The sequence below is a fragment of the Melanostigma gelatinosum genome, assembly GCF_949748355.1.
Source record: "Melanostigma gelatinosum genome assembly, chromosome: 11".
NCBI classification, from domain to species: Eukaryota; Metazoa; Chordata; class Actinopteri; order Perciformes; family Zoarcidae; genus Melanostigma; species Melanostigma gelatinosum.
This window is the reverse complement of record NC_136644.1, coordinates 23,871,738-23,884,257: the sequence shown is the minus strand read 5'-3', so window position 1 is coordinate 23,884,257 and position 12,520 is coordinate 23,871,738. Positions and strand designations below refer to the sequence as shown.

Below are 12,520 nucleotides of genomic sequence, written 5' to 3'. Positions count from 1 at the left end.
ATCAGACATCTTGTTGATTAATCTGAGCACATCACAAAGGTACTTCACTAAATGTTAACAGGTTTTAAACAGGTTTACTAAAAATAGATAAGATGTGAATGCAGCATTAATGGAACACTTCAACATTTTAATTGGCTGTCTACCACAATAACTACCACATCTGGATGTGAAACATGAAGCTACAGACAGGATGTGGTTAGCCTAGCTTAGCATAAAGACTAACAGCAGTCTGGTGACTTTTTTTATGCAGCGATTTATGGTGGAAATGTCTTTACGTATGTGATGAACAACACAAAATTCATACGTCAGGTGACAAAGCAAAATATCAGGTCTCTCTGGGATTCTGTATTCCTTTCAAATATTTAATGTTATCTCTTCTGAGTCAACACAAATCTAGGGCTTGATTTACTCTTCTGTCCTCTTGTTGTGAGTAACCTCTCTAAATGTGCATGTGGCTCCACATCCATGATACATTCATTCATTTTTAAAACCCCTGGACTTTGTGTTTCAGCAAAGTTTCCGTTTATGTTCGAAACTTTTTGCACATTCAAAACATTCCCCACATATCTGTATTCTGATAAGTCGAGAATAAAGTCGGAATGTTACGACAATGTCGTTATTTAATGAGAATAAAGGCTTAATATTTCAAGAAAATCAATGATTTGATCGTATCTCATTCAGACCGTCTGACGGACAGAGAACCCTGTCGGCTGTGAGATGCTCTTCATCGGAGGTGGAAAACCGAAACTAACTGAAAACACTTCAGATCGTCAGACATAAATCTCACCATCATTGTCCACACAAATTAGAACTGCACCACTTCCGATAAAGTGCAGCTCACAGCTTTTCAGCGGGAAGCATCCCGGAGTAAAGAGACGATGCCAAACACAGCAAAGCTTTCTAAAAGTGAGAGCAGACGCAGAGACAGCGACTTCATTTCCTAATTCTCTAATTATTATTATTATGATCCTAACGGGGCCCATCACTACTCCGTCATCGTTGACAGACTACAATTCTTTCTTTTGGTTTATCTTTAGACGGTAGTCGAGTCCTCACACACTTTCTATTGCTGAGCTGTAGATCGGGTATCAGATATGAACAGTCTTTCTGGGCTTGGATTTCTTCTTCAGTCCTTTCTTTTTAATCTTTTTGTTTGGATCCACCATCTCTCCTTTGAAGGAGGTGGAGCTCTTCTGCTGGTTTCCAGAGAACTTCTTTTTAGACTTGAAACCGCCTCCTCTCTCCTGACCCGAGCCCTTCATGGGGCCCTTCATGGGGCCCTTCATGGGGCCCTTCATGGGGCCCTTGCCGGTCCTCCCTTTGGTTTCGTTGCTGTCCGTCTTATTCTTCTGCCTCGACGCCCTCTTCACCCGGATGGCTCTGCCCTCCAGTTTGGTGCCTTCCAGTTCCAACGCCAGCTGCACCGAGTCGGCGCTCTGCAACAGGAAGTACCAAACGGGTACAACACCATTAACTCTCACATAAAACCCGGTACAAAAAAAAGAACCTCAAGAGAACACAAACGAAAAAAAGAACAGCGCCGTTTGGGTCGTCGTACCTCAAACAGGATGTAACCGAATCCTTTCCCGAATCCAGAGTTCTGGTCTCGCACCAATCGTACGGCCTCCACTGTGCCACACTCCTCAAAGTGCCGCCGAAAAGCCAGTTCGTTTAACTCTAAACACACACACACACACACACACACACACACACACACACACACAGCAGGTCAACTTCGACACAAAATGACGAACATCAACACTCGTCAAGATTAAAACAGCGGACAGACTCACCGAACGAAAGATTCCCCACAAATACGGAGCGTTTGTTTTCGTACTGCAAGACAAGCACAATGTCACCAAATATGTTCCAAAAACTCACGTCAACAGATTTACAGATGAACTGCGATGTGGAGACTCACCGCTGAGCCGTTCGTCACTCTGTCCACTCGGATGTGGAAGTCTTTCTCGACCTCCATGCCGTTCCTGTGAGCAGAGACGGACGGAGAGCTTGTTGTTGTTGTAACGAACACGGCGACTCTATTTGTGGGAACGGTTGAATGACTCACCTCTCCAGCGCTTTGGCGACTGTGGCCTCGTCCTCAAACACCACGTAGGCGTTTATGCTTTGCTTTTTTGGATGACTTTTGCGTCTGGGAAGTAAAAAAGAAGAAGATGGCAACCCCACACGAGAGTTTAACATGTGAAGCGGTTGTTTTGGTCGTTCATCAACTCTTCACTCTACAGAACGGATTCAAACTGAAACTTACTGAATAACGGCCACTTTGCGGGACATTAAGGGATCCTCTCTGACCTACAGGGAGCAAAGAAACCAGATCATTGGGAGCTGAGGAGAAGTTACATAAATAAATAAAATTCAACTTTGGTGAACTTTGACATCTTGACCGGCAGCAAAGTGTCTTGATCTTTGAGATCTGAAATCTGTCGTCTGAATAAACTGTGCATTTATGGTTCAATGATATTTAGCGAGGGAGCTTCTTCTTTCTCCCTCTTCAACAATCTTTCCTGAATGAAATGATGAACAATCCGGAGAACAAGATATCAGGGAGGAGTAAACTGCAGTGAAGCAGAGAAAGAAGCTGTCGCGTGTTCCCGGCGGTTCAGTGCTATTTGCTGGCGTTGTTTGTGTGTCGTTGTGTTTTTACCACAGAGCGAAAGCGGATGGACTCGATGGTTCCTTTTTCTTTGAAGAGGCTTTGCAGGGTCTGAAACACAAAGGGGGGAAAAAAACATCAGGTTCTTCTTCTCTACTACAGATTATTGATTAATCCAGGAATAAACAATGACAGAAAATCAGGTTGAAAGTTTAAAGCAGTGAAGCTGTGGAGGCCAAATGTTTATGTCTTCTGTTCTCATTCGTCAAAACTCTGAGTTTGTTAATCTAATGTACACTTTTAAACATACACAATTAAACTCGACGCCTTTTCAACTGCGTTCACACAAAAACATTGTTATTACTGTCGGCTGACGAGGTGTAGGTCCAAAAGTAAACGGTTTATTCTGTTGGATCCATATTTTTATTATCAGTTGCTGCATTTTGTCCCCGACAGGTCACAGCGCACGATAAATGTATTTTAAAATGTAGCGTAACATACTGTAGGAGTCCAGCACTTCATCCTAAACGAAGTTGAAGTCTGATAAATGATAAACTGGCTTTCTGTAACCGGCCCTTAGGTGTGTTAAAGCTCTGTTTCCATGGTCTCTATCAGGCCTGTCATCATAATTACATTATTAACTGACCTCAGTCGTTTTTACGTTAAAAACAAGCATTTCAATCTTCTGTTGTCTCTGTACCTTCCTGGTGCAGCTGATGGGCAGGTTGCCAACAAACACCGTCCTCTTCTCCTTTTCCACCTCCTCCTCTTTACTGGCTCTCAGCCTCTGCCTCTTCATCACCCACTGCTCTGCGCTGATCTCTGCCCCCGGCTCTTTCCTCTTCTTCTTTTTAGCAGGCGCCGCCTTCCCTCGCTCTTCCTCGTCGGCGTTCTGTAAACTGATCTCCCTAAAAAGCAATGGAGGCGAGAGGAAGAGGAATTAAAGAAAAGAGGGGGACGGATGTAACAGAATCAAAGAGGGAAAACCAAAAGACAAGAAGTGACGAGGATTTTGTGAAAGAATATTTAGAGAGCAAAAATAACAACAACGTTGGTGTTGTATACAAATGCAAAAAAGAAAAGAAAACAACAGAACACGGAGGAAAGAAAGTAAGAAGAAGACGACGACAGCTCTGTGGATTAACGAACTGATGTCTGTTTCTAAACTCCATACCGGTTGTCCAGCTTCTGGTCGGCTTCTGATTTCTCCTTAAGTTGCTTCTGATTAATCTTCCGACTGGGCTGACCTTTGACCTCTGGAGTTTCCTTCTGTTGCTCCTCTGCTTCTGTGCTCTTCTGAACAGGCTGCCATAAAAACAACCACACGGTACATGTTAAAGTACAAGTGTGGATTAGAACTACAGTAACCAGCTGTTTTAAGAAATGAATACGTCTTTTTTGTGTGTGTTTGCGTTACCTTGGGTGCAGGCTGAAACAGAAGACGACCAGCCGGTGCAGCGGTGCTGAATAAAGTCGACAGCGATCCGGAGGCGGCAGACTTCTTCTTGAATAAACTTCCTGACACCTGACCCACCTCGTAGTCAGCTGCCGGTTCCCCCGACACTGCCTCCTCACCGACGACAGAAACACTGAAATGAAGAAGGTGCAGAACACAGACAATGTCAGAATCCACGATTCTCGCAGTTGCTAAATTAAAGAGGGTGACAGTAAATATGAAAGATCGGCTCAGAGAATACAGTATGTGAGTAAAAATATGAACTGATCAGGAGTAAAAGAGAGGATATTCATCAGGGTACGGAATACGGGGTTGGAGTCTTACAATAACTACCGGCAGATAGATTAGGGTTACATTTTCAGTGCAAAGTAAAAATGCACTGAAAATAATGTGTAACTATCTTAGTTTTAGTTCCTATCACATACTGTAGCTGATTTTGCACACAACACATATGAAAAAAAGTACAGCTGAAGCTATTAGTTGATTAACTGATCAGAAAATCAACTGCCAACTCCTTTGATAATCGCTAAATCATTTTTAATTTAAAGACATTTCATGGTTCCAGCTCCACATGTCAATCATTGTAATATAGTAGTAATATATTGAGGTTTGGTTTGTTAGTTGGACAAAACAAGTAACATTTTCAATGCAGGACTTCTCCTTGTATTAGATTGTTCATACAGTGTGATATTAGTAGTTTTACCTAAATAAAAGGATCTGATAGTGAACACTTCATTCCCCGCTGCCGAGGGTTGATATAAACAGTAAAATTAATGATATTGAGACATTTTGTCGTGTAAAAATGTGTAAACAAACCTCTTCTGGAGTTTCTTCTTCATGGTTTCTTCCGGAGATTATGCCAGCGTCACTCGGAAACTGATTTCTGGTTTGTTCTATTTATCGAAACACGTAATTTATCGGGTTAAATGCAGCAATCAAACGAATTTCTACGATTTTAAACGCCAATAACACGAGAGTTATTACACACGTTCACACGTTTTCCTTACCAGCACACGGCCCGTCCTACTGCAAATCACTTCCCATCGGGAGCAAGGTCGCTGCGACACAATAGTTCCTTTTTGTTTTTCATTAACGTCGATTTAATATCGCCGAACTACGCACTACAGATATAGAATAGTGGGAGTCAGACAGGGTTAAGCTAGAGTACGTAAACGTACATATTTAATATCATACGTATTTCCTATCAGTTTTATTTGTGAAAACATTTGTGTGCAGCTTCGAAATCTGTCACTTCCGGTGAGCCAGAGACGTCAATATTTTGGGTTGTAACGTTGAACTGCCAGCTAGATAGAAGCTAACCTACATTAAAGCCTGTATTTTAAAACGTCACATGTTATCTTTATATCTCTCTATGTCAGTAATTATTTAACAAATGTTTTTCATCGTTTAAGGAGGGGAGGATTGTGGAATACGGTGAACGCTAGCTAACGACAAGTTCTAACGTTGATGATTGAAAACAAGGCTTCGATGGGAGTCGACCAGGCGGAGCCGGAGGACTTGGTGAGCAGGCGGGTGTCCTGCGACGGGGAGCGGGCCACGGTGCGATATGTGGGCCTGGTGCCACCGACAGAAGGTCGGTTAAAACCTCACACACTCACTCTATCCCCAGTGTTTAGGTCACTGTTCTTGCAGCTAGTCGTAGCAGTGGTGGGATGTAACGAAGTGTATTTAACGTTACTCAAGTGTTTAACGTTACTAGCCTCAAGTACAGGTTTAAAGTACTCGTGTGCTACTTTATACTTCTACTCCACTACATCTCAGAGAGAAATGCACTTTTTTTAATCCATTACATTTATTTGACAGCTTTATTTACTTCAGATTGTTAAAATGAGATATTATCATTATTGTGATGAAATTATGATGTACGATTCGAGGTTTAGATAAAACATGGTTGATTCCTTAGTGAAATTCACCCAGCAGTTTATAAAGTAATTAAATTAAGCTCCACCGTTACCAGCTGCAACATTAAAGTGATGAACACATTATCGCATCAATAATTATAACCCAATAATATCATTAACATTATTCAGAAATTGGCCATTTTGCACAAAGAGACCTTTTACTGATTGTACTTTAGGTATATCTTTAAGTGTACTTGAAGTACACTTAAAGATATAAGTATACTTAAAGATATAGCGAGACAATGAATACTTAGGACAACGCACAAAGGGAACTCCAGAAGTCTTTCTCCAGCGAGAGAAAAGAAGGCTGCATGACATCTGCAGCTTTGTAGTCGGACAGATGTTTGACCAGCTTCCTCATGCTTTGCCTCACCAAACATTATTAGAGTCTTTAGCCCAGAGCGTCTCAAACAGTCAGGTTTGGGATCAAATGTCTCGTCAGATGTTTGCTTGTGTTTAGACGACATTCAACGTTGGAGAACTTCTTCATGGAATTGAAAAACTTACTGAAAAACTCCCACATGCCCACCATCGGTACTCCACCTCCCACACGTGTTGATGCACTATCACTGATCAAGTGTTTGTTTTGTTCAGGGCTGTGGCTCGGCGTTGAGTGGGATAACCCAGAGAGAGGCAAACACGACGGCAGCCACGAGGGAGTCCAGTACTTCACCTGCAGGTCAGTTGCTACCGGCACTTTAATGCCTCGTGAAGCTGGAACGTTATTATCCGCTCACATGAGTTCATATGCACATTTCTGAAAGCGAAGCTTATTTTTTACGTCTGTTAGACTAAATAAGACGTTTGATGACAAGTGAAGAACATGTTCTTGTTACATTCAACAAATACAATAAGAATCAATAGCTCAATCCACAGTTATACAATCTTTTAATTTGCTTATTTGATCTGATCTGAAATGAGTAAAGGTCCCTGATGGTTTTCTCTCCACCCTCTCAGACACCCTAAAGGAGGCTCCTTTGTTCGTCCAGCGAAGGTGCGCTTAGGCGTGGACTACCTGACCGCTGTGCGACAGACGTATCAGATCGACACAGAGGCGGTGATGAGTAAGGACATCTCCGTGTTGGGCAAAATCAAGGACCGCGGGTACGAAGCTCATCGGACAGTTTTTGTCGATCAGTTTAAATTTCTTTTGAGTGTTCATTTACACAGAGGCAGTGCCTTGCTCAAAGGCAGCCCTAGACCCCAGTTGCACCGATGTGGTTTAATAATGATCGAGGGTCACTGACGTTTTTCTGGACTGGAAACAAATTCAAAATCCAAGTTCCAACAGTTCCAATTATAGTTAGAGTAGCCTTTATTGAAGGAAAGTAGAAACGGTAGACCTATTGTAGTACAGGTGATTCCATCTGGATAGTATTTGTTGTTGTCTGTCTTACTGGAGAGGAGGAGGTAACATGATTAAATAGTTCAGGGCTCAAGGACCTGTTTCCTTTTTATTGATCCTTTTTTTTTTTTTTTTTGTCTCGACAGTTATGAGAGTCTTCCATCAGCGCTGCTCAGCCGCTGTGAAGTGAACGGGCCCGGGGCTGACGGAGAAATCAGGAAAACAACGCCATGTATCTTTTTACACACCCAGCAGGCCTCATGTGGCTTCACAAAAAATGACTTTCTGATGTAAAGTGACAGTGTTAACGTGGTACACCAAACTGAGGATATAATTAAGATAGTACTCAGTGTTTGTCGCCAAACTACAGACATTCAGCTCCTTAAGGACAAGAATGTTCCCATTGGAACCCATTAAAAGCACATTTCTTTTACAGCATAAAATCATGCATTCCATGATATCAAACATTTAATTTGGAGCCCTGACTTCAAAGTCCCAAGAGCAAATACACGCTATCCCCTAGGATAAAGTATACAGAAAGTACTGCACTACGTCGGCGGTGTGAATGTCAGCTCAGTGAGTCCTTAACGGCAATGATCAGACGTGCAGTGGTTGGACATGAGCAGGTCTCTGCTGTCCTGCTGGGAGGACGTGTCAGCCATCACTCAGCAGCTGGACGAACTGGAAAGACTACAGCTGATGTAAACATTCCTCTGACTACGTCTGTTGGATTTGATTTTCATTCTGTCTTTTCACTGACGCTTCCGCTTGTTTTATTGTTGTTTATTTAGCAACAATAGACTGCGTCTGCCCTCTGACGTCTCGGCTCACTGCCAGGCTTTCTGCAGCCTCAGAGTCCTCGTCCTCAACTGCTGTGACCTCACCTGGCCACAGGTACACCTGTCCGTACATAACGGGGCACGTAGCGCACTGTAGCACACTCGTAGCGCACACGTAGCGCACTGTAGCGCACACGTAGCTCACACGTAGCTCACACGTAGCGCACTGTAGCGCACTCGTAGCGCACTGTAGCACACACGTAGCTCACTCGTAGCTCACACGTAGCTCACACGTAGCTCACACGTAGCGCACTGTAGCTCAAACGTAGCGCACACATAGCTCGCACGTAGCGCGCACGTAGCGCACTGTAGCGCTCACGTAGCTCACTCGTGTCTGTGTTCACCGGAGCCCCGAACTACGTAGAGAGTTTAACGTACCCAGGCGTGATCACGCTTTATTGACTTATGTTGTATTTATATGTATTGATGTTTTATTTATAAATAAAGTATATCGGGAAAAAATATGTTGAATACTTAAACAATTAATTATTGTCAAAAAATATACTTTTAAAGAAATTTATTTTGGAATTCATGTATCTTCCTATATTCCACCACAGCATACATTAAAAAAGTATAAATACTTATTTCATATCATCGACATATGTTGTCGATACAAGCATCATATTTATCTCAAACAAATGATTCAAAGCTCTCTGTACGTCATATCCATGTTGTTATATGTCGTTTTAAAATCATGTGCGTGTGTGCGTGCGTGTGTGTGTGTGTGTGTGTGTGTGTTTTACTCATGGATTTATCTCTCCCTGCTGGTCTCTGGTCAGATCCTGGAGTGCGCCCCCATGTGGCCACAGCTGGAGGATCTTTCCGTACAAGAGAACAACGTCACCGAGCTGCAGAGGTAACGCTGTCGCTTCCTGCTTCCTGTTTCCTGTTTCCTAATTCATCCGACGTTGGGACTCTTTGTGTAACTCTGACGTGTAACTCTGATGTGTTTGATGTTTTAAAGGCCTGAAGGAGTGCTGCGCTGCCTGAAGAGCCTCGATGTGTCCTGTAATCAGTTAGTGCAGCACAGCGTGCTCACTTTAGCAGCTCTGCCCAGGTACAGTACACACAGACACACACTTTCACACACACGAGCATTCAAAAGGTTGGAATCAGCTGTTAGATTGATGTTTCTTCTTCTTTCCTTCAATAAAGGCTTTTCTAACACCGATAGAACAGTATGATTCAGACACCAGATGTATTCTTTACATTTGAAATAGTTTTGGCCCCAAAAGAATAAGAATTAAATCAAACTTTCATTCAGTCAATGTCTCAAACTGATAATCTTCCAGCTTGTTATTTGGCTGCATTGTTGTGAGACACTTGAAACAGAAACATGTTCTTATTTAAATCTGCACACATGTTGATGCTGAGCTTCCAGTTCCTTTGACCCGTGACTGGTGATATTTCTTCTCTTCTTATTCAACTGTTGCTCCGATGGATCTTTGTCTCTTTCTTTCAGTCTGGTTCTGTTCTCCATGTACAAAACAAACCCGTCATATAAAATACCATCTATTTGCAAAGATGACTTTCTACAAACTAAAAGCATGAAAGACCTTTCAGAAATATAGAGACGTCCTCTCAGACATCTGACTGTCACGAATCAGACTCGTGTGGCAGGAGACTCATAACATTTCAACTCTAGTATCTATCGAATTTAGGGCATTTTTATGTCGTCTTTTTTTTTTGGCAAAAGCTTCTGAAATAAAATGGAAAAACGCTGTTTGATTGCAGACTGGAGCAGCTGAACTTGTCCAGGACGGGACTGTCTGACATTCGATTTGATGACGCTGCTCCTGGTGAAAAAAACATTTTAATAACTCACATTAATAATTACTCTGTTCAACATTTAACCTCCTACTGCTTCACAGTCACATCCTCAGTTAACCATGTGATGCACTTTCTTTGAAGAATGCTGTTTAAATATAGTTTAATATTATTATCATGATTAATAGTATTATCTACACTGTATGTCTTTTATAGCATTATATCAAAGAAGAGGTTTTGATAAAATACTGATGATTATTGATTACTTATGTTGAGTCTTTCCTCTGTAGGATCTCAAACAGCCATGTTCTCGACGCTGATGAAGCTCACCCTGGACGGCAACAACATCTCTGAGGTCAGTCGACAGAGAACAGAAACTCTGTTCAGCGTCTGTTGGTCCATAGTTTCACTTGAGTTACTCTGATTCATGGAAAACAGCAACGCTGCTCTGAAGTTGATCTCTCTCTCTCTCTCTCTCACTCTCTTAGTGGTGTGTGGTGGATGAACTGGCGAAGCTTCCCAGTTTGGCTCACTTTTCGTGTCGCGGTAACCAGCTGGTGAGCAGTGATGGAAACCCCAAAACAGTCAATCAGCTGCTCATCGCCAAACTGGGACAACTGGTCTTCCTCAACAACACTAAGGTGAGTGTGTGTGTGTGTGTGTGTGTGTGTGTGTGTGTGTGTGTGTGTGTGTGTGTGTGTGTGTGTGTGTGTGTGTGTGTGTGTGTGTGTGTGTGTGTGTGTGTGTGTGTGTGTGTGTGTGTGTGTGTGTGTGTGTGTGTGTGTCATGCTGACCCATTGCCATGATTTCCATCAGATCCTCCACAAAGAGAGGAGGGGGGCGGAGCTCGACTACATCAAGATGTTTGGATTGGAGTGGCTGAAGGCGGGTGGGAGGAGTCAGCCCAGCGCCCAGTTCATCAGTCAGCACCCTCGTTACCTGAGCCTCATCGACGGTAAATCCCAGCAGATGATTTAAAGGAGCAGTCAGTAAAAATGTGACTCTGGGCTGACATCTAGAGGCAGCTGTAGGGAACTACAGCAAACACGTTTTCTCCTCCGTGAGCCTCGGTGGTTTCTGGGAAATTCAACACTGTTCACATGCTGCATGTCATGACATGGACCAGTGTACAGCAACAAAACACACATTACATTATGGTACATTACAGTTCAATTGGGATTATTCACAGCTTATTTACAGTATGACCAATAAGGTAGCAGATACTTTATGGCTGTACTTCATGTTTTCAGTGTTTTAATAAAAATAGAAAATCACAGCATTTCAAACGAAGTGTATCTTTAATGTTTTTATAGATTAAAATAAATATTTCTCGTTTTTGAAAATCATTACTTCTGTTCTACCAGAACACAATTAACTGATTGTTAAATTCCTTTTAGAATAAATAAAGGTTATTATTATCATTATTATTTCGATTTCTCCTCCTATGACCTGAAGTGATGATGATAATGATGAAGATCATGTGTTTCAGAGTATGGCGCTCCAGAAGAAGGCGAGCTGAAGAAGCCGAAGCCGTTTGCCCTGAAAAATCAGCTGTTGAGTTAGTCCCGCCTCTTTCTGCTCTCTGATTGGCTGATATGACCACTGAAGGATATTTGATATTTACTGAACACTGATCTCGTCCTCGTCTCTCCTCACCAGAGATCACGTTTGTGTTTCCTGATCATGCGGACCGGAAGCCGATTGAGAAGAAAGTTCTAGGTAATAGAAGTCAAGAGCGTCTCGTAGCTTGTATGACACTTTAAATTAACTGAGAAAATCAAACTGAAATATGGAATCAGGTCCAGTTGAGTTGAACAGTGTGTGGTCTGTTCTGCAGCCTCCATGGTTGTTCAGAAGGTGAAGGGACTCCTCTACAGACTTCTGAAGGTTCCTGCAGCAGATCTGAAGCTCACCTACACCAGCCCCAAGGTAAAACATGCACTTTAATGCCATTAACTGTGGGTGGGACAGTGTTTTCATATCCTAGAAAACCATTGACGTCCGTGAATTCATCAATATTCTGCACCAGAAAATGTTCATAGAGCGTCTGTTGCTGAGACTTTTCTTTCATCCTTTTCTTTGTAGATGTTGGGGACAGAGTTTGAGATCGACAGTGACCTGAAGACTCTACAGTTCTACTCCATAGAGGACGGAGACCAGGTGTTGGTCCGCTGGTCCTGACCCTGCAGAGGTGAGGAAGCGACCCCGGTCTCACGGAACGGAACTGAACTGCACTTGCTTCTGTGTGAGACTGAGATCCAGAGACGACACACTGCGAGACGCATTAACGTCCCAATGACGCTCATTCTGGATCTGTTTCCAAAATGTAACCGCACCCGGAGCAAATCCCCTCTCAGCTTCATGCATGGCGACCTGTCCCCTTGTTCTTCCTGCAGGACTTCATTCTGAATCACCATAAAGTGAAATGTACACGCGCACTAACAAATTCAAGGATGTAATAAATGAACACTATTTGCATATTTAAAGAGGTTTTATTGAGGCTGTTAATGTTCCCTCTTTGGCTGTGGGTCAGGACACACTGACCCGTTTCATCCCCGATGTTACAATGAATCTGCA

At 42.7% G+C, this 12,520-nt stretch overlaps 2 protein-coding genes across 2 annotated transcripts; one reads left to right on the top strand and one right to left on the bottom strand.

The window, feature by feature from the left end:
- Positions 1–233: 233 nt before the first annotated feature.
- On the bottom strand, positions 234–5,138 carry rbm34 (RNA binding motif protein 34). Its single transcript, XM_079277943.1, has 12 exons — positions 5,078–5,138; positions 4,887–4,963; positions 4,032–4,203; positions 3,789–3,919; positions 3,315–3,522; positions 2,666–2,725; positions 2,270–2,313; positions 2,069–2,152; positions 1,922–1,985; positions 1,794–1,836; positions 1,559–1,677; positions 234–1,436 (listed from the first exon to the last, which is right to left on the bottom strand). The coding sequence occupies exons 2-12, from the start codon at positions 4,907–4,909 to the stop codon at positions 1,089–1,091; spliced, it is 1,296 nt and encodes a 431-aa protein (XP_079134069.1). The 5' UTR covers positions 4,910–4,963; positions 5,078–5,138; the 3' UTR covers positions 234–1,088.
- A 202-nt stretch (positions 5,139–5,340) lies between these two features.
- Positions 5,341–12,168, top strand: tbce (tubulin folding cofactor E). The gene is made up of 16 exons (XM_079278999.1): positions 5,341–5,664; positions 6,587–6,671; positions 6,950–7,096; positions 7,484–7,569; positions 7,939–8,038; positions 8,129–8,231; positions 8,956–9,032; positions 9,141–9,233; positions 9,911–9,975; positions 10,234–10,298; positions 10,432–10,584; positions 10,760–10,898; positions 11,433–11,501; positions 11,603–11,662; positions 11,781–11,872; positions 12,029–12,168. The coding sequence occupies exons 1-16, from the start codon at positions 5,538–5,540 to the stop codon at positions 12,122–12,124; spliced, it is 1,557 nt and encodes a 518-aa protein (XP_079135125.1). The 5' UTR covers positions 5,341–5,537; the 3' UTR covers positions 12,125–12,168.
- The last annotated feature ends 352 nt before the right edge of the window (positions 12,169–12,520 follow it).